The sequence below is a fragment of the Psittacula echo genome (assembly GCF_963264785.1).
Source record: "Psittacula echo genome assembly, chromosome: 4".
Classification (NCBI taxonomy): Eukaryota; Metazoa; Chordata; class Aves; order Psittaciformes; family Psittacidae; genus Psittacula; species Psittacula echo.
The window spans coordinates 92,730,072-92,751,194 of record NC_137738.1 but is presented as its reverse complement, the minus strand read 5'-3'; the positions used below and the strand labels follow the sequence as shown (position 1 = coordinate 92,751,194).

The window sequence follows — 21,123 nt, the reverse complement described above, 5'->3', positions numbered from 1 at the left end:
GTCTGAAAGCATGTTTAAAAACACGTGCATAATTTTTAAAATAAAGACTTTTATCTGTTCCAAATAGGTATTTAATTTTAAATAAAATGCAGTTACCGCGCTTGAAAGGCTTAATACTGTTATGCCTAATGACATACAGGCTGGGGAGGGAAGCTGTCACTAATCCTGGTAATACTAACAGTACACTGATTCTACTGTAAACTGCCAGTGTTTAAAGGTGGCTACAAAGATGGAGACTCCCTTTAGAAGGAGTCACATGGAAAAGAGGCGGGGTAATGGGCACACTTTACTCCTGGGATGATTCTAATTGGACTTGAGGAAATTTGCACTATGAGAACAATCAATCATTGGAATAATCTCCTCAGGGAAGTGGTGGATTCCCCAGTGTTGGACACTTAGAAAGCTCAGCTGGACAGGGTGCTGGAACATCGAGCCATACTTTGCCAAGAAAGGTTGGAGCACACGATCCTTGAGGTACCTTCCAACCTGGTATTCCAATTTCTGTGATTGGTGAGATGCCAATTTAAATCAGCTGGGAACTGGGAGACAAAAAGTTGTGTGTACAAGAGAAAGATGAAGTTGTTTTGTAGAATACTCACTGCCCATGGACAATTTTCTGCACGATTTACTGTTTGGCAACAACCCCGGCTAACTCGGAGTCTCATTCCTCTCCACATGCTGCAGTTCCTGATACCACATCATGTGCCCAGGAAGACCCTTCCATCAGCACAGAGCAACAGGGCCCTTGGCAGGAGCAGACGTGTGCAAACTTTCACTGAAACTTGCACAAGGCTGTTCTGGGTCATAAGCATTGACTTTGCTTGAAGCTGGTTTTGTTCATCTAGTCAAGTTAACGGTAATGCCTGTATACATGGCTGTAAAGCTCTAATTAACCCCAGTATGCAAATGTGGATTAGCTTTTAAACGTGTTCAAACTCTCTTTGACTTCAAGCAGATGCAAGCATGCAGTTTGCATTGCAAGGAAGCAATGTATACTTCCTTGACAGGAACAAAATTCTATACAAGCTTGACTCAACATAAAAAGGGCATGGAACTGTTGGAACAAGTCCAGAGGAGGGCCACGAGGATGATCAGGGGACTGGGGCACCTCCCGTATGGAGACAGGCTGAGAAAGTTGGGGCTGTTCAGCCTGGAGAAGAGAAGGCTGCGTGGAGACCTCATAGCAGCCTTCCAGTATCTGAAGGGGGCCTATAAGGATGCTGGGGAGGGACTATTCATCAGGGACAGCAGTGATAGGACAAGGGGTAATGGGTTAAAACTTAAACAGGGGAAGTTTAGATTGGATATAAGGAAGAAATTCTTTACTGAGAGGGTGGTGAGGCACTGGAATGGGTTGCCCAGGGAAGCTGTGAATGCTCCATCCCTGTCAGTGTTCAAGACCAGGTTGGATGAGGCCTTGGGTGTCATGGTTTAGTGTGGGGTGTCCCTGCCCATGGCAGGGGGGTTGGAACTAGATGATCTTAAGGTCCTTTCCAACCCTAACTATTCTATGATTCTATGACTCTGAGCATATGAAAACCAAATGCATCCAATTCATCCTCCAGCTGGTCATTAATCTTCAAAAACATAAAACTCAATTTAATTTTTGTAATTCTACATTTAGATAGGTTAAGAATGTCTTTATTTCTTGTATGTGCACGTAAGAAGAAAGAACATATGCACACTTTGCCTGGTTTTATTATAATCTATAATACATCCACAAATATAGTTGCTCTAAGGTTGCTCATCCATTACTTGAAATAACTCAGCAGTTTCACAGTCACAGCATTGATACATCTGACTTACTGAAGAAAAATTTTATTCACTCTTAAAAAATAGTCCAAATAAACTGAACATTTAAAAGATATTTTTTTTTTTTTTTAATGTGTTCTAGGTATCTACAGAGGTCAGCATACTGGGCTGAGGGCATCATAAAGCCTCTGTGCAGCTAGTTCCACCATTTCACGGAGGGATTCATCATCTTCACTTCCTGGCTCACAGTCAACTGTCTGGGAACAACAAATAGAAGTTAAGTTAGAACAACCAGCACTTCATATTCCTTTTCAGCATGTGAACAATGCAGTGCTCCTCAGGGGAAAGGAAAAAATAGTCATGCAAATGGAAAAGAGAGTTATCAAGAGCAGCACTGTATGTTCTTAAATGGTCTGCCAACATGTAGAAGAGTACAGAGAAGACTTACGGAAGCCCTGCTGAGGAACAAGAAGCTTAATCTCAAGTGTTATGTTTGATTAATAACACGTTTCAAAACTACTATGTAAAATGCATTAAGTTCTGTACGTTACATTTAATTCAAAATCAAATAAAACCACAAGAGGTTCAGTCCTTGGAGTTTCATTTTATCTGTGAATTCACCCACACTGCATTAGGTTAATACTGTAAAACACATGCATTCATTACAGAGGTACAGTCCCTCTGCTGAGGGAGCCTCCACACTGATATTCCCACACCCATAAAATAACATTTGCATCAATATAAAAGCCTGAAGAGATTCATCTATCAGTAAAGCAAGTCTTCCTAGAGAAAGATGCTCACCCCAAACACACAAGTTGACCAACATTCAACCTGATTATCCCCTGACTGCTCTATCTCAAAGGGCAGCATTTGCATAGTAATACTATATTTGATCCTATAGGCTTTCAGGTTCTAAGACTGTACCTTCTCTAATTCAGTATTAACTTGCTGGTCTTCTGAACAAGTAACAGCTTTCAACCATAAAGGTTTGTGAAGAGGAAAAAAAGGGGGGGCATTTAAATATTTAATGTTATCTGACAATGCTGTTAGAAGCATGTGAACTCTAAGAGCACTGTGTTAACAGTTACCATGGAAAAAGTAAATCCACAAATCCCACCATATAGTCAGTCATATTCAGTCATCTATACTGAACAGGTTTTTTTTAATGCCATTAAAGTTTTATAATAATATATATATGCACATAAAGAAGGACAGAACTTTCTTGTAAAACCTGGTTCACAACAGCACAAGCTTGCCACTGCCAACATAGTATGTAAAGTATTACAAAGATACACAAGATAGCAGCTCAGCTGCCATTAGGGCTTCTGTCAGTGCACAATAATAACATACCTCAATAATGTATTATTAACAATAATGACATACATCAATATAATATTACATGAAAATGAAGCCTAACTTCTTGATTAAGCATTATGTATTTTTTTCCAGTCTTGTTACCTTTTTCTCTATTGCAAGAGCTCTTTTCATCAGTCCTATGTTTCTGTACTATGTATACACTGAAATGTAGCATATGTTTATTAAAAAAATGAAAAAGGATGACACAGCAATCATGGTGTGTTAACCACAAGACTGTAACACACTTTCCTCTTGAGATAATTAATATTCATTTAGTTTGTTTCAATAGGTAAGAAATTTTGGGCTGGCATCAACCTTCTTCTGGGTTTGTAGAACACTTAAAACATTTATTATAGTCCCTCCGGACAGCATCTGGGAGCTACTCCAGATTGGAAAGGATTACTGCAATGGGTAGTGGGAATACATTATATATTTTCACTATGCTATTAATAATGACAAAGTTAACACATTAAAATGTTTAAGAACACAAAACACATGGTTTGAATCATTCTTTACAGTTCCTTATTTTTTGAATAACTAGGCGTGATAGCTTCTTAAAGCAGCCTTCTGACATACATGACATTTAATTCTGAGCCTAGCTAGTAAATTAATAAAATACTTCTTTTTGTGAGTATTTCAGGCTTTCAGTTTAGCTACAAAACGATCAAGATTACCAAAAACCCAATTATTACCAGCTCCTACTCTGATTGTTCAATTATTCAGACCAGAGCCTGTTTTAAGAGCATTTACAAAAGAAATTGTGGGTTAACTCCGTTTCTCCTCTACAATCTTCCTTTATCCATTTTTATACCTTGTATAAAAGAGAGCTGCTGACAAATACTGGGGTTTCTTCCAAATTTACTGCATTTGATACATAAACATTTCTAGCTTTTTTTTGATGAAGAAAACTCTGTATATATCAGTGAGCTCAGCTCACAGGCTGGGTCAGTATTTCTCTCAGACAGGCAGAGTACTGATCCACTGATGGGAATGTCAATGGAAATAATGGAAAGTGAACAGGCTTAAGCTGTTTGGATATCAAATACAAAATAATTTCCATAGCAATGGGTACATGATATTCTCAACAGATCTGTATACTAGATGGGAGACTCACCTCTGCTAAATATAGCACACACAAAAGGGAGTGCTTTGCTGTACATACCCGAGTGTCCAGTGAAATGTTTGCAGTCTTGCCATCAACTGTGATGCACAGGACAGAGCCATCTTTTGAACTCACAGAGTCTTCTCCAAACATATCCCTAAAACAAAGACCTATGCGTGTAAGACGTGGCCAAACAGCAAACTTGTAATTTATTTTCTATTAACCTCAGGGTTCCAAAGGCATTTTGTCAGCAGAGCATCTCCTTTCAGCAACTGTTATTTAACCCACTTAAATATAATCAACAAATCCATATCTAAATTCTTATGAGAGTGGCTGTCGCCTAACAGTAACTATTTTACCAAAATAAAGTTATCATAAATGAAAGGAAGGATTCTTTTTATTTCAAAAGAGGCAGGATTTCTATGTAAATAACAAAATACACATCACAGTGGTACCAAAATGGTACTTCCACAACCACAGCATTTTGGGAGACAACATAAAAGTCTGCTTCTGGAAGAAAGTCCTGTATTCAAAATGTTAATGATGCTGAGATCTTTCTACTGTACCTCTTTCTTTACTTAATTCCTGGCCTCACAGAAACCAGACTGAAGTATATTTGCAAAAAGCATTTTAAAATAACTATCTTTAAACTGTATTATGCTAAAATTACTGTATTCACATGATTAACAGCGATCATTTTCCGTTAGAAAAATATGCCAACTTACTGAAGCATGATCTCCATTCTCTTCCTATACACATCCATGTCTACTTTCTTTGAAATTTTATGTACTGCAGCTGAAAAGAAAAAGTCGTTTTACTTTCACAGACATTCGCTGGGAGCAAAAATTGGCTAACTTTTACTGCCTGGCTCCTAATTCACTTTCATGAAGAAACAATCTAAAAACTACGTAAGAGAGATATACATTTAAACAATTTACAAAGAAAATGTATTAAAGATGGAAGAGTCAAGGAAATACATAATTTTAAAATATATGCTCCCTGTACTTATCACATTTTAAAACAGAAAACTTTGCAAGTCTAATTCTCACTTTTTAATTCTCCTTTTTATTGTTATGCTCATTAGTTCTCACATTTCATATATTAGTAAAAATAATCTACTTTCATCATTTGGTTATAACCTCTCTGTTTTCTTTTATTACAAAGAAATACCACATCACAGAGGCTAGGAGCATGCAGAGAATACATAAAGTGAAATCAGACAGCAAAAGTGAGTAGTAGTAATAGGCACAGACATTCCTGGAATATGTTTCAGCATAGAGAGGTTGAAATAAAAATAACGATACTGTATTTAGACTTGGTTTTGAAATTAAGAGGTAGTTTAAATCAAGTCATTTTCATTTGAACATAATTATTTAAGTATTTGTTCATTAAAGGAGTCAGAGGTCTGTGGGAAGAGCTAATTGTGAAAATCACTGTGTTTTTCACTGATGGATAAGGCTTTTGATAAACACACATTTTCCACAATCAGTTACCAGTCGCCATGTAAGAGTAGGTTTCAACAAAGTAACATTTTACAAGTAATGAAGACCAAGTGGCAATTCTGGTTTTAAGTAGCAAATCTTACTCCCTAAAAAGTTTCATAAGGAAGGGAAGTACAATAGGGGGATCACAATCTATTGCAAGGCATTTTATCCCTCTAAGCTTGATATAAAAAAATTAAGAAGCAATGCCTCAGTTAAATATGCATGCACCAAACTTAGTACCTTTCTGTATTTTGGGATTTGACTGCACTTCCAGTATCACTGTTGTCACAGTGTCTGCATACATATCATTAGCAGGATTTGCCACCCACTGGAAGAGAAAAAAAATCAGTAATAATATGAGACCGTTCTTTGGGCTGAGTGAATAATGCAACATAAAACCAATGTAAAATTCATTGTGTTCTCCTATTTGCTTTCCTCTGAATTCTAGCTTCAAATGACTGCCATACATTTTACATCAAGTTATTAACTACTTTTAACTTGGTATATTCCACTAACTTCCTGTGAAAAATTCAAGCTGTTGAATGCTTCTAAACACATTTGTGAAACAGTTATTAATAACAACTGTTGGAAAGGGGGAGAAAACACCATTTGACATTATTTCTGATTCCTTCTTGCCACATAAAAAATGGGCACCAAATCTGCCATTACACTCCTGAGTCATGGCAAAAAGGAAACCAGCAGTGGCTGAATGAAACAACATGCATCAACACAGAGCGATCGCTCAAGAGGAGTTTTGTTCTACCTTTCATTCTCCTTGGCATCCAGCAGAAAGCTACTTAAAACACTGAATTCTGCATAATATTTATCTGATGATACTATTTTGCAGAAACTGGAGAACAAAATACTTCTCGCTCCCTCACCAATGCCCACCTCAAGGACTACCATGCCTGGCTCCTGGATCACAGTAATATTTTTGAAAACCTTCAGGGCTGGTTTTTGTTGAATTTCTATTTCTTCTACATCACCTAAAAAGTGACAACAAATGGTTAGCAAGAATAAAATCATACTGAAAGCAAGACTAACTTTACCTGCATAAAACCCCAGGTTATTTAAGAATAAGGAATTGTCTGTTATTATACAACTGCTTAGAGCAGCTCACAAAATGGAAGTGCATACTCTCTTCCTCACCTGACAATATTATTTGCTTTGTTCTGGATTGTTTGAGGTGTTTTAGTATGTAGTACCAGCCAATTTACTTGTTCTGAATTCTCACATTTGACCAGCTTAGCACACTGATATATGCACACCAATGAAAAACAGAACAACCAAGAAATTCAGTGCTGCATTTGCAGAATTAACCAGCTCCTCTTAAACCCTTGAAAGATAACCCACTATTTACATAAGCACACAGCTTAAACCAAAAGCATTTGTGTGCCATGTAGCACTTGGGTTATGAGACCTGAACATCAGCTGAACACAGATTTTTCTCTTCCTCAGTGATATGAATTAGCTTCGGACACTAGGGAAGAAAAACAACTCCTCAGCTTCCAATCTGGGAAGGGATCCTGCAAAGTCTGTGTGCCTTTAATGAACGAGGCCAGGAGCTGCCCCTGACCTTTCAGAAAGCTAAACAGCAGCACTGGGGATCACATTAGTGGCAGATTTAAATGGCTTCCGACTCAGAAAAAGCCAACCAGGTTAGATTCTTGCCTCTTGCGGAGGGACAGAAGAGGCTGTCTATCACAAAGGAGGATAGAGATCTTGGTTTTATTAATGGAATGGCATTCCATTAATTCTATTTTGGGGCTGTAGATAAAAGATCAATTAATAAATTTTACATCAGAATGGATACAGAACTCACTCTGTGGGCTGACAGGAGACAGAAGTTGCCCTAGGCTCTATACTGCTTACATGCTCATGATTTTGTAATACAGCTACAATGGAATCCCTCCAAAAGGATGTGTCATATTCAGCAACTGCATCAGTCAGAAGCTGCATAATCTAATGAAAGTTGTAAAATACAAAATGAACTCCGGCACTTCAGTCACTGGCAAAGAAATTTCCACTGAGAAGACCTCTGAAGACTGGAAGTTGTTTCAAAAGTTGACCAATATAAATCACAACCATGTCTTTCCAAATACGCACCAGTAAGTTTTTGTAGCTGATAATAAAGTAGATTAAAAGGACCTGTGTATGGAATGGCTTGTGTTTGTGTTACAGTGCTCATCGCCAAGTCTGTGTAATCTGAAAGAATTAAGAAGTTCCTATTAAAAACTGTCCCTTTCAACTGACTTCCTAAAAAACAAAATTGCCACTATAGATCAATAGTGCATCAAGACATTTAAGACAGAGGGTTGAAAAGGACAATCTGTAGTGAGGAGGGTGGAGTGTTTATTGTAAGAGAAATAATATATCTGTGGTTAAGAAAGTATCTGTGGTTAAGAAAGCAGTAAGAGCTTGTTATTTTATCATACCCATTAAAAAAAAAAAAAAAAAAAAAAGAGTATTCACTAAGTTTCAGTTACCTACTGAGCACATCACTGTGTTTACTTACTGGAGAGGTCACATGGAGAAAGGATGTGATAGTTAAAATTTCTTTTAACTAGGATTCCAGAAATTCTCTGTCCTTGCTCTGGTTTCTTATCTGCTAAAGATCCCATCACCTGGAAGTGAAAAACACACAACAGTCAACAAGGCAAACTGAAGTATTCACAGCTCAAATGTAGCTACGGAGACAAAATACAGTTTTCTCAGAAAAGTCAAGCATCACATAAAATAAACTCTGAAAATAAAGGAAGGTCCTCGTACCCAACAGACATTCTGGGATTAACACAAGAAAAGGTTGGAAGAGTGAAGAGGCAAAAAAAAACCCCAACCAATGCCAAATACAACACTAAATGAAAAACACTCACATACTTTGAGTGCCTGGAAAACACACACAATCTGAAACCAATTAAAAATAGAGACTTGGAATAATAAGTGTGTTTTTTATCCCAGAGAAAAATACTGTTGTACAGATAAGAAACTTCTGATTTTATACCTTGGCAAGTTTTTCTCCTCTGAAGTTTAAGGTTACAGCTTCAGTATTCCTAGGATTATGAACTTCTATGTGAACTTCATCATTATCCTCATATTCCCGGATCAATGCTGCTTTCAATCTGGCCATTTCATTCTGCTCACCGTGAACTAAAATCTATAGGAAGGACAGTTTTCCTTTCAGCAGAAGTTACTTGACCAACCAGACATATTTAGTAAACAAATTATCCCCCCAAAATTGCTATCTTGTACCTCATCTTTATAAAAATGTCAATATATGAAATATTGGCTCAATTATGTTACATAGTTTTATGTCTTTGATATTGCTGCGTTATCCAAAGGCCTAGATTTCACAACCCTGAGTATTAGTAGAAAAATACATGCAAATAAGCAGAGTGCACAACAGAGATTCCATTTAACTTTTCATACACTGTTATATTATGAAAGCAAAGCATTAACTTAAGTTCAACAATAGAAGTTAGTTAGCTTTACATTTTTGTGTCTGCATGTAGACAGCTATAAACAAAATAAACATGCAATTCAGAGGTTGTTTCACAGTTCACAATTCACAATTCTCTTTGCCAAATTAAATCCTCTTTTCTTCCATGATTTGTTTTCCTTCTTATCTGTGCTTGCACACTGACTCTCCTCCAGTCTCAGTAAGTTTCAAATCCTAGTCCACATTTTCATATTCTGGTCTTTCACACCTCCTGCTCCCTGTGATTTGTTCATGCATTTCCCCTCAATTGCTGCCTTTGTCTTTTGCTGCCTGCTGCATACCTTCAATTAATATTTTCTTGTTTCTCTGGGGGCAAATTACAATGAATTATTCCAATACCAGTGCCCACAACTTGATGTGGTCCTATATTGTATTTTATTTCTGCTGAAACATGTTATGGACCATACCAATTTCTTCAAAGTTATCCCCAGATAATCCCCATGCACACAGTCAGAAGCAAGTTCATCTTTACTTTGTTAAGGTAACATGATGAAAATCAGCTAAAATCTCCACCTTTTATTACTAAAGGCATAGGGATGCTGGCTACTGCTAGACACCAGGATGCCTTGATGATGATGATGACTTGACTTCACACCTTGATGACACAAGGCTGTGAAGTGGTTTGATGAATCCCACTCTGGAGAAATGGGCAGCATGTATACTAACCACATGTGGAGGTTTCAGGGCCCGGATAAATTCACTGGTTTGTTGATAATCTGTGTGAGCAGAGAAAGAAATGTAGTCCACAGACATCTTTAGTGGCAGTTTTTGCCCTGACATAGTTGTGATCTCTTCAGGTTCAGACATGATGTGCTAGAAGAAAAGAGCACTTCAAGTAAGACATCATGTAACAAATGCTTTACATTTCCAAACTGTATGAAATAATATTGGCAGTCAGGTTAAATGTGAAGAATTTCTCTCAAATTTCACAAAACAAACACTCACAAATGAAAGAAGCATGCACAATGCACATCATTTCATCTTTTGTATCCTCAGATAGGAACTCCTCAGATCCTGCAAATCTTGGGGGTCATTCTTTCTTCCCGGTGCGTCTTTCTCAAATTTACATTAAAATTGTAGCTAGTGTGTGACTTCTATCTCTAAAGGCAAAACTAGATGCTCTTGACACTCTCAGCTGCTGGAATTTGGAAAGATTTAATTCTCTACAACTGGACAGAAGCTCAGCATGTGCACGGTGGTCTTATCTCTGACACTTAAGTAGCATTAGATTTAGTATCTATTCCTCCAGAATTAGGATTAGGGCTCCCCTCTCAAAAAGTTAAATGGTGGAGGGGTCTGAAGTTGGAGAAAAGTATCAATCATTCTTTCTCATGACAAAGTAACTTCTCCTGGAAAAGATTATTCTCTCTTAACATCACTAGAAATGGCCATATGCCAAATTTCTGTACTTTTCATTAGTATTAGCTAAAAGCAACTAGTTTTAACGTCATAATTATGTGTACCTGACAACAATCTTCTCAGTAAATTCAAATAAAGACACTTGCCATTGGCAAATTCTTTTTAAACATAACATGAATACTTCTACATATTAAGTCGTGATGTATTAGCGACTCACCTTAGCAAGTGTTCCTTCAACACAGTACCCTGCTATAATTACTCCATTTCTCTTATCTGTGCACCAGCTTTCAAACAACTCTCTGGATAAGCCACTCTGCATCATACCTGGGGATGCCATTACAACACTTGGGCCAATATCATCAAAATGATCCATACTCTAAATGGACAAACAGCAAGAATATCAGATACCATAACTTAGTCACATGAAGGACAGCCTAGCTGCACCCTTGAACAAGGTACAAGTAGAGCCCTACATTCACCAATTATACCCCATCCTCATAAACAGTGCCTTTTGCAGGAGAGTTCCTCCTATTGATGCCCATAAGGAGCAAATTATAAGCACAGGGTCCTACAGTGGAAGAAAAGCTGGGGCATAAACTCCCTTCAACAAGCCCTCTAAACACTGGAATAGCAGATAACTTGGATATAAACCTGTACCTAATCAACCTACTGGGACATTCAACATGCAAACTGTTCATCAGCTACCGTGAGGGTGGTGAGGCACTGGAACAGGTTGCCCAAAGAAACGGTAAATGCTCCATCCTTGGCAGCGTTCAAGGCCAGGCTAGACAGAGCCTTGGAATGACATGCTCTAGTGTGAAGCATCCCTTCCCATGGCTGGGGGGTTGGAACTAGATGATCTGAAGGTCTTTCCCAGCCCAAACCATTCTTTGATTCTATGAATTTTTCTGTCACCCTTCCTCTTTTGTAAGACAACCTTAACTCAAGCTTACCTTCAAATTACTAATATGCTTGAAAACAAATGGATTGTTGATGTTAATTTGCTTGCGGATCTTGTCATTCATGGCATTGACATATGTCTGATAAACTGCCATACACTTCTTTGCCAAGGAGGAGGCATAGTATATAGGGATATCATGGAGTTCAGGATGATTCTGCCAGTATTCATCTACAAAAACCCAGAAACATTGAAGAAAAACAAACAAAATCACCCAACTAAAAAACCCACATAACCCTCCCCACAGCATTGTCTCCAAAGCGCATGCTTCTCAGAAGTGTTAATGCTTCTTGTGAAACAGTTTAAGCAGTGCAGTTTTTCATTTTTATTACAGAAAGTCACAATCATAAGCTTTTTTTTTTACCTGCTCTACTTAAGAAGAAAAAGCAATCACCAACTAAAAATGTCTATAACTAGTACAAACAAGCAGCCAAACAAACAAGAAAAAGATGAATTTCAGATATTTTTGGCAGGTAAAATTCCAATCAATTACCAACTTCAGCTACAAGGTGTAAAGCATGCACAATATTACACAGCAATAAATCTACATTTACAACAGTGTAAGCTTTACCAAACCACTGCAATAAAGCTGAACTGTCTCTGTCAAATATCAATTATATATGTAACAGCTAGGGACATCCGTGCGTAGATATGTTGATGAGAATTCACTGTATCAAAGCTGTGTAAAACAAACCCAGGGAGTTCAAGGTGTGAAGGGATCACCCAGTCATCATTTATGGCTTCCTATGTATCACCAACAGTTATATTTTACAAGCTTAACCAAAACAAAAAAAGGCAAAAAGCCTCCACTAACCACAACTTATTTTATCATTGATGACAGTAGCCATGACCTTTACTCAATGCAAAGAAGAGATCTGAATGCATCTGTGCAAACATAACTTAATTGTTTTCCCACTTGGATACAGTTCTGCTAGTCTAAAACATATTTATACTGCGTGAGGAACAATCATCCAAAGATAAAGGTACACTCTTTTGTGTATTTAAAATTATTTGGCTTTAACCTGACATTTCTGATATGCAGCCAAAGATTTTCAGAACATGTCAGAGAGGCTCACTGACATCACTATGTTAATAAACTCAAGCGTAAGGTGGCCACAGCCAATAGAAGATAACCAACAGCAGGACTCAGAGTGACATTAAAGGACTGGACATCATCACAATATTCTATACCATAACATAGTATTTTATTTTTTGTCATACACTTACAGAAAGAAGAAAAACAAACACGTAATCCTGTGGGCTCAGTTGTGTAGACACAAGAGATGCAATTGCATTCTCTACCTAATTAAGCATCCAGCTGAATGTCTAGAGGTATTTTCAAGCTTACTTTTAGAAACTCAACTTTAATACCTTACACACAGCAAGGAGAGGCAAACAAATGACAAACTGATGGCTACACAAGATTTAAAATGTTCCGGTTCTATCTGCTCTATAAAATAAAAAACCTTCAATCAATGGTAAGTAGCAAATAATCCCACAACACTGAATACTATTCTGTGCCTAGATCCAAATTGCTTATTAACATTTGAATAGACCAGTAACACATTTTGAAAAAGTTAGCGTCTAATATTGAGCTAAAATGAAACGGAAAGCGAGAAGAATGTCAGACTTCTTCAGTAACACTTTAGATTCAATACCCCTAAAAATAAATGTTTTAATTTTGAGATAATTATCTTTTGGTCTTGCCAGCATTTGCAGGAGCAAAAAGAGACTGAAAAAGCACGTAACGTAGTACAAACTCAATGTCCTAAAAGGAAGCAAACAAGCCTGGAAATAATTATTTAAAAACTGGTTTACCTGAAGTACCTTGTCACAACTACCTATATATTTTATGTGAAGTGGCTTGTTGTGATCATGTATAATTACCCCTTTCTTTTCATTTTGCTCTTTTTAACAAGGCCTAATTTGCTTTTCCATTAACATACAGCATCTGTATGCTCTCAACTTTTCCTATAGACTTCTCCATATAGACTTGTAAATCAAAGAGCAAAGATGGTGAAACTCTGGAGCAGAGTACACCTTTTTTTAGCAGTACAGTTTAAACAGGACAGTTGCTGTGATTGCTCACTTTTCAATCTGCAATATTAGGCCCTATTTGCTGAAATCCTGGTTCAACAAGGTTCAAGTCAAGCACATATCACCCTTTCCAGATAAGGAAAGGGTATGCCATTACCCTTTCCTTTCTAGGCCTCCATGCTGCCTCATAGAGCGGAACTGCTTTGGTTGGTTTATTGGACTTTTGGAACTTCGACAAACATGCATTATGCATTCACAGGTAATTAAAACACTGGAAAATGGCTAAAGAGTTGTTTAAACATTCTTATTTAACTCTCTATGCCTTTTATTAAGAGGAGCTGGGAAGGTACATACCTAAAATTAAAAGTAGCTCTTGCGCTCGACCCAGGGCAAACACAGGAATAAGACCTCTACCTCCTCTATTGACAATGTCGTGAACAGTGTTACAGAATCTTGCCTCTCGCTCTTCCCTTTTTTCATGAATGTGAGTACCATACGTGGATTCCTGCATATACAGAAATTAAGTATTAAAAATACTGATACACAGAGACTGATTCTCAATCTTTTCCTTGGAAACATACTGGTGTTAACATGGTGGGGAGAGGAAGGAGAATGGTGGGGTGAAGAGAAAAGCAAAACCACTCCCAAATTCCCATAACCACCTCGACCAAGTTAAATAACCAAAATTTTCCCTCTTGCAAACCCCTCCCAGCTGGTTGGAAAGACAGATCCTGTTAGGAAAACAAACAAACAATTAAAGCCATTAATTTTGATGCTCCTTGCAAGAGGTTTCAAATTTAACATACATACTTTCCTAGATGGCAGTGATGCCACTGCTTTGATGAAGGGGTTATCACATTAATATGGCTCACCAGTGGTACATGTGCCACAGTTTAGAAGTACCTAGCCTAAAATACAGGAATTATATAAAATACAAGACTTTGATGTGACTTAAAATGAAATTAGCAGTTACAGAAAGCAATTAGAAGGGACACAGTAAACAAAATCAAGGTTAGGATCTACTAAAGACATCTAGCTACACTGGGGTTTGTACAATACATCTAGCAAGCACAAGTGGAAACCTAATAAATGTCCCATCTTGAAAACGTTTGTCTAAAGGCTTAAGGAACTTCATCAGAAAAATTATAAAATGAAAATTAGACTTTTTAATACAGTGAAAAGAAATGTTGGAGTGTTCCGAACACCCAAGCATTTGGATATTTAATGCAAGCCATGACCTACCACAAAATCTCCCATCTCTCACTTCATTTTAGCTTTAATTAAGTAATATCTCTATGCATATTTCATTACTAATATAAGAGATAATTCTGTAAAACTTACAATTATAAGAATATCAGGTTTAATATTGGGAATCTCAGCTGCCATCAGGTGTCTGTCTTCCTGTCTTGAGAAATCACCTGTATATAAAAGCTATTTGAGACAAAGAGAAGCAATTACTCCAATTACAGGTTCTACCAGGTCAGCGGTCTCTAAAAAGCTGTTGTATAGGAGTGATATTTTTTAAGCAAAGACGAGTTTAAGGAATTTATCATAAAAAGGTTGGATGTACTTTAATTAAAGACTCTTCTGATGTGGACAGTGCTTACAATATTAGGTCAATAGTGGTACAATACAAATATTTTAGCCACAGTAAGTAAAACATTTCTTATTTTAAGCAGTAGAATAATTCCAACAGAATTAGGTAAACAATTACTAAGATTTTATTTAGTGTTTGAGGTATAAAGGTGCCACTTCCAGCCTTTTGCGTACATGCACTGATCATTAAGAAGTAAAAATTGATGTAACAAAGTATAGCAGGTCCTAAGTGAAAGTAAGAAGTAGATAAAACTGCATTTATATACCAGAATGCAAATACAGTGAATAGTACAATCAAATTACTTATTAAAAATTCTTCTAAGATTTTCTTAAACTAAAAAAACCCCAACCTGTAATTAGCAGAATTTCTAAATGGAATGATCATGTTCCCCATTACACCAGGAAGTAATTTGTAACTGTAAGCAATTTTGAATGGATTCTTAACTGCACAGTGGAATGCAGCTCCCTCTGCCCAAAGGGATGGTTTCAAAACTAAACAGTTTTTAATAACAATCATTCTACTGATTAAAATGTGAATAACAAAACATATAGCCAGCAACAGCAGACAACTGGTGTACAGGTAACCTACTATCACATTCCTCATTTGCTTCACAGGGAATTAAAGAAAATAATGGAATCCTATTTCTATATTTTTTTGTAAACTTCTAAAAGTCTCAATCATTATAACCATGAACAAAGTCTCACTAGACACAAACCTCAGCACCACCAGAATCTCTCTTCCCTCTTCAAGGTTGTACGAAACTTTTCTTGGGCAGTGATCATCCTACTGAACTCCAATTCATGAGAGTAGTTTCAAGTATCTGGGTTTGACACAGTGCTGCCTGTGATTACGCAACGACTTATTTAATCTCTCTGTGCTTAAAGATTATTAATCTTGTTTCTTTAGGTACTTGAACATAGGAGTGTTATGAGAAAAATATAACTCACATACTTCGACAAATGCCATTTAAGCATTCAAGGCAGGCACATGGTAAATCAGAATTACAAAACCAGACATCTGTTCCTAGATTTTACTAAAATGCAGTCTCCATAAGGATGCCTCAGCTATCAGCTGCCTCTGAGTGGAGCAACAAGAAAAACTGTCAGTTTACTGGTTCCAAATTTGAGTCATAAGTCACTCCTATAAAATCCAAACATCCTACCTGGTTCCATATATGTGTCACTTGCTAGTTCTCATCAATGAGAAAATACACGCTCTAAGTCAAGGGCTCCCACCCTGCCTGGAGTCCAAGTCTATTTGACATCTCCAGCCACAGTAGTGGGGCTTAACAGACAATAAGAAATAATTAACAACCATGTTAGACTTCAGGCTTGATTTCAACTTTATAATAAAAACAAAATACCTTCACACCAGCTATTTCAATCATAAACATGGCCGCTCCCAGGACGTGGCCTGCGTGGTAACACCAGAATTTGATTCCTGCCACCTCTTTCACTTCATGGAAGTTGATGGTCTCAATCTTGTCCATGCTTTCTTCAAGGTCTGTTTCTGTATATAGCATGTCATCCGCTGATATATTACTGGATATAAGTGAAATGGCTAAATATCAGCTCATCTTACCACCTTAGATCATGTAACAGTTGGATAAACACTTCCTGGGTAGTTCCCCACTGACAGTAAGACTTCCATTCAGTAATGCTATGTCTCCTATGTTAGGAATCAAGTCCAGGTACTCTAATGTAGTTCACCTAAATGGAGTTAAAGCATCTTTCTTTTGAAAGGCCATGCTAGAATGGTCTTTTGCAGTTCACTGTCTGAAAGTATCAACAGATTCTCAACTCCGGACAGAAATCTGCCACTTGTTAGCTTGTAACACTCTTCAAAAGCCAAACTAAAACACATTTCTCCCATTGGCCCAAAACAAACAAGTTAAAAGAGAACTCCTTATCAGGCTTCTGACCCAAGCTAGAATCGCTGAGTTGAGATATGCTCAAGACCACTGCATTCACATAGAAAAGATGTGTCAAGGCATCTAACAGAGGGGGAAAAGAAAAGAAAAGAAAAAAAAAAAGAGAAACCCAAATCAACCACTTCTATGAAGCTTAAGGAAAAACAGACATTAAAAAGCATGCGAACAAGAGTGTCTTCAGAGAGACAGATGAGGGGAAAAAAGGAAACTATTAAAGGTCCAAATACAGCAGATGAAAAGAATGAAAGAAAAGAATGAAAGATTTTTTTTTTATTAATAGGCAATTATTTGAGAGTCGCATTATCCCTGAGGCAGTAAAATGATTCATTAATTCTAATCTAGTTATCATGTTCTACTTGTGACAACATCCAGGTTCATCCAGCCACCTCTGGTGGCTTCATCTTCAGTTTCCTGTTGAATCTATAGGTGAAATAATTCCTGAGTTAAAAAGAGACAACCACAGCTCAGCTTACCTGACTTTGACATAGTCTGAGAGAAGCCATCTGTAAATAGCTTTTGTGGCATGAGTCATAAACGTCCTTCCTTTAAAACTTGTTTTCTGTAAAAACCATGGTAAAGCCCCACAGTGATCTAAATGGAAACTTAAAATAGACACACGAATCCAATTAACACATTAGCATCACACAACACTAATACATATCATATAATTCACTACTTCACTAGATTAACATGGCATCATGAAAATCCAGAAGCAGAATTCTCAACTCTGTTGTTAACTATGCTGGTCTACATTCTGTACACTAGTGACTAGATGTGCAGACAGAAGACCTAAGAGTAATAGAAGAAATTCTCCATAAATGGCAAACATTTTACCCAAATAATTTCAGAATTAACCTTTTTGTAATCTATATATAAATTTAGAGGGAGAAAACCAAGAGGAACCAGGAACACTATAAATGTCATATATAAGAAAGCTAACAAATGCAATCTTAAGTTTGCATGTTGGACACTATGGATTAAAATGCTAACTACTAAAACAAAATTATTTGGCCACACTTGAAGTTTGACCTATTTTAAGGAAGTACTTTTGAAATAGAAGTCAAACAAGCACATACCACAAAAGCTCAGGATTTTACAGATACATGGTTATGATTGGTTAAATCATTTAGAAATGCTCTTCTTGTCTCTCAGCCAGTAAGCAATATTTAAACCACATTCAAACCTTGCCTAAGTGTCCAAGAACCTTCTTCATTCAAAGCCAATGGAGCAAAAACCACAACCAATACTTTTCAGCAGTCTTCATGTGGAAGACTACTAGAAGCTGTCACAATGGTGTTAAAGCAGGCCAGGTTATAAAAGTCAGACATCACAGTAAGCTCAGAGGACAGTTCTAATGTCAAGAACTGAACATCCTCAATTTAAAAAAAGCTGGAAACTAAAATTTCACCTTGCCATTACCATCCATATGACACCTCTTTTCAGCCTCTCAGTGAACACAGCTCCAACCACAACCTCAGTTATTTGATCTGTCAGGTACAACTTACTGACTAATTAAGAGGAGATCAATCTCAGCAGGATCTATCAAATCAATGTAAGGAAGAGCATCCATTCCTTCCAGTCCAGGATGGATTCCACAATCAAGCTGAAAAATGAAAGGAAGTTAAAGCTTCTAACAGAACATGCAAGAAACCCTCTTCCAGTTTGGTCTAAAATATAGTTACCAGTGACTTTAGCATCATGCAAAACGTATTTTTTCCTTAAACACTGTTTTTAGCACCAGATTTCACATCTTGGGCTTCTGTCTAAATGACTCATCTCCACTGGGAAACTGAAAATTTCTCAAAAGATCCCAGTCTTTGATTATAATTTAGCACCTATGCACGCCTCCGCTCACACTTCAGCAAAACCTGAATACAGGTAATAATTGTCAGAATGTCCAAGTTATTCCAGCCACCACCTGAGAAGACAGCTGGAAAAAGGGAAGAGAAAAGCTATGCATTTATTTGTGACTAGTGTCCTCAACATAAAAAGGACATGGAACTGTTGGAACAAGTCCAGAGGAGGGCCACGAGGATGATCAGGGGACTGGAGCACCTCCTGTATGAAGAGAGGCTGAGAAAGTTGGGGCTGTTCAGCCTGGAGAAGAGAAGGCTGCGTGGAGACCTCATAGCAGCCTTCCAGTATCTGAAGGGGGCCTACAAGGATGCTGGGGAGGGACTCTTCATCAGGGACTGTAGTGACAGGACAAGGGGTGATGGGTTCAAACTTAAACAGGGGAAGTTTAGATTGGATATAAGGAAGAAATTCTTTACTGAGAGGGTGGTGAGGCACTGGAATGGGTTGCCCAGGGAGGTTGTGAATGCTCCATCCTTGGCGGTGTTTAAGGCCAGGTTGGATGAGGCCCTGGGTGACATGGTTTAGTGTGGGGTGTCCCTGCCCATGGCAGGGGGGTTGGAACTAGAGGATCTTAAGGTCCTTTCCAATCCTAACTATTCTATGATTCTATGATTCTATGACTGTTTACACGTAACTGCTGGTAAACATTAGCCTCAGATTCCACTGAAACCTAACATGTGTACATTTTTTTGTGGGCTTTTTTTCCATAATGACAGCAATCAGCCATTGGAATAATCTCCCCAGGGAAGCGGTGGATTCCCCAACATTGGATGCTTTAAAGACCCAGCTGGAGAGGGTGCTGGGACATCTAGTCTAGGTCATGCTTTGCCTAGAAAGGTTGTACCAGATGCTCTCCGAAGTCCCTTCCAACCTGGTATTCCATGTTTTAGAATCCACACTTTAGACACACACATGCTGTTTGGGGATATGGAGTTATTTTACAGGACAGCCTCTCTAATAGTGCCTGTTATATGTTACATTGTTCCAGAAAGCTGTAAAACCTGCCTCTTTTAGCACAGTGACTGACCTCAGTGTGGCAGCTGAATTTAACCCTTAACGACTTTTTGTGATCTGAAGCACCATAATGAGAGGACACGCAGATACATACATATAATAATTACCATTATTTTTCTTCCTTTAAACTCCAGAATAATGCATGACCTTCCCACTTCTTGGCCAGCACCTCTGCAAAAAGACATCAAAGTCATCAAAATTAAACCAACCCCCACAATACGGATGCAACTGTATACTGGATGTGTTTAGTGGGATTATTTTTCTGTGTAGAAATAAAAACTTTTTAAGCAGAAACACTTGAAGTAACAGAACAGTTATATTTATCTCAATGGAAATGAGGCCCTATTTAATGCAGAAAAAATAAAAAGAAAGTTTGGGGAAATTATTGTGGTCTCTTCTGTCTTTCATTGCATTCCTGCACACAAGTCTCAAAGTATTGAGATGTATAAGGAATGGGAAGCTTACTGAACAAATTATGTTGCGATGAATAAGCTTTAAGTAGCATCTTCAAGTTGTCCAGAAGACAGCTCTTGTGGTGCTACCAGAAACACCTGCAAATTGCACTGGCATCCTCACCAGAGAAACACAAATCAACTTAAAGTACTACAAAACCCACAATACTGTCGAAGTGCAAAGGTAAAACAGAAACGTTTTGCTCAAACAGCACTTCAGTAGCACAGCGAAAAGCCACGATCCTTCCAGCTGAGCATGACGGTTCTCCCAGGGACGGCAAACGCAGGGAAGGAAAGAGGAAGACAGCCCGAGATTTCAACACCGCAAACACCGTTTCTTCCGGGCCGCCCAGGCCACGCTCCCGCCTCACCGGTCGCGATGACACAACCTGGCCCAGGGGAAGCGCCGGGCTGGGGCCCGCTTCCACCCCACAGGTCGGGCTCCTCCCCTAACCCCAGGCCGGCCGCAGCCCCAGAGCCCCCCCGACACCCCCTGGCCAAGCCCAACGCGCGGGTCCCGCCGCTGCGCCCGCCCGGACGCTCACAGGGGCCGGATGAGCAGCTGATCGCTCTCCTCCGCCGGGATCAGCGCCTCGGCTTTCCGCTTGGCGGACATGATACCCTGAGCGCCTGAGGCACCCCGCGCTGACCCCAACCCACTCCCTCCCGCCTTCCGCTGCTTCTTGGTTTCCTCTTCCACTCGTCTTCCGCTTCCTGTTCGCCGCGCCT

General features: G+C 38.4%; 1 protein-coding gene across 5 annotated transcripts; it reads right to left on the bottom strand.

The window, feature by feature from the left end:
* Positions 1-1,594: 1,594 nt before the first annotated feature.
* Positions 1,595-21,047, bottom strand: CPSF3 (cleavage and polyadenylation specific factor 3). 5 transcript variants are annotated; one of them, XM_080614979.1, is made up of 18 exons: positions 20,940-21,047; positions 20,050-20,113; positions 18,577-18,674; positions 17,545-17,673; positions 16,505-16,682; positions 14,886-14,975; positions 13,899-14,049; positions 11,503-11,678; positions 10,767-10,925; positions 9,857-10,003; positions 8,696-8,848; positions 8,210-8,318; positions 7,801-7,899; positions 6,586-6,680; positions 5,935-6,022; positions 4,936-5,005; positions 4,271-4,367; positions 1,595-2,009 (listed from the first exon to the last, which is right to left on the bottom strand). In XM_080614979.1, the coding sequence occupies exons 1-18, from the start codon at positions 21,008-21,010 to the stop codon at positions 1,908-1,910; spliced, it is 2,076 nt and encodes a 691-aa protein (XP_080471105.1). In that variant the 5' UTR covers positions 21,011-21,047; the 3' UTR covers positions 1,595-1,907. The 5 variants fall into 5 exon arrangements, with proteins under 5 accessions (XP_080471105.1, XP_080471106.1, XP_080471107.1 ...); XM_080614980.1 differs by lacking the exon at positions 20,940-21,047 and adding an exon at positions 20,408-20,828; XM_080614981.1 differs by lacking the exon at positions 10,767-10,925.
* Between the last annotated feature and the right edge of the window lie 76 nt (positions 21,048-21,123).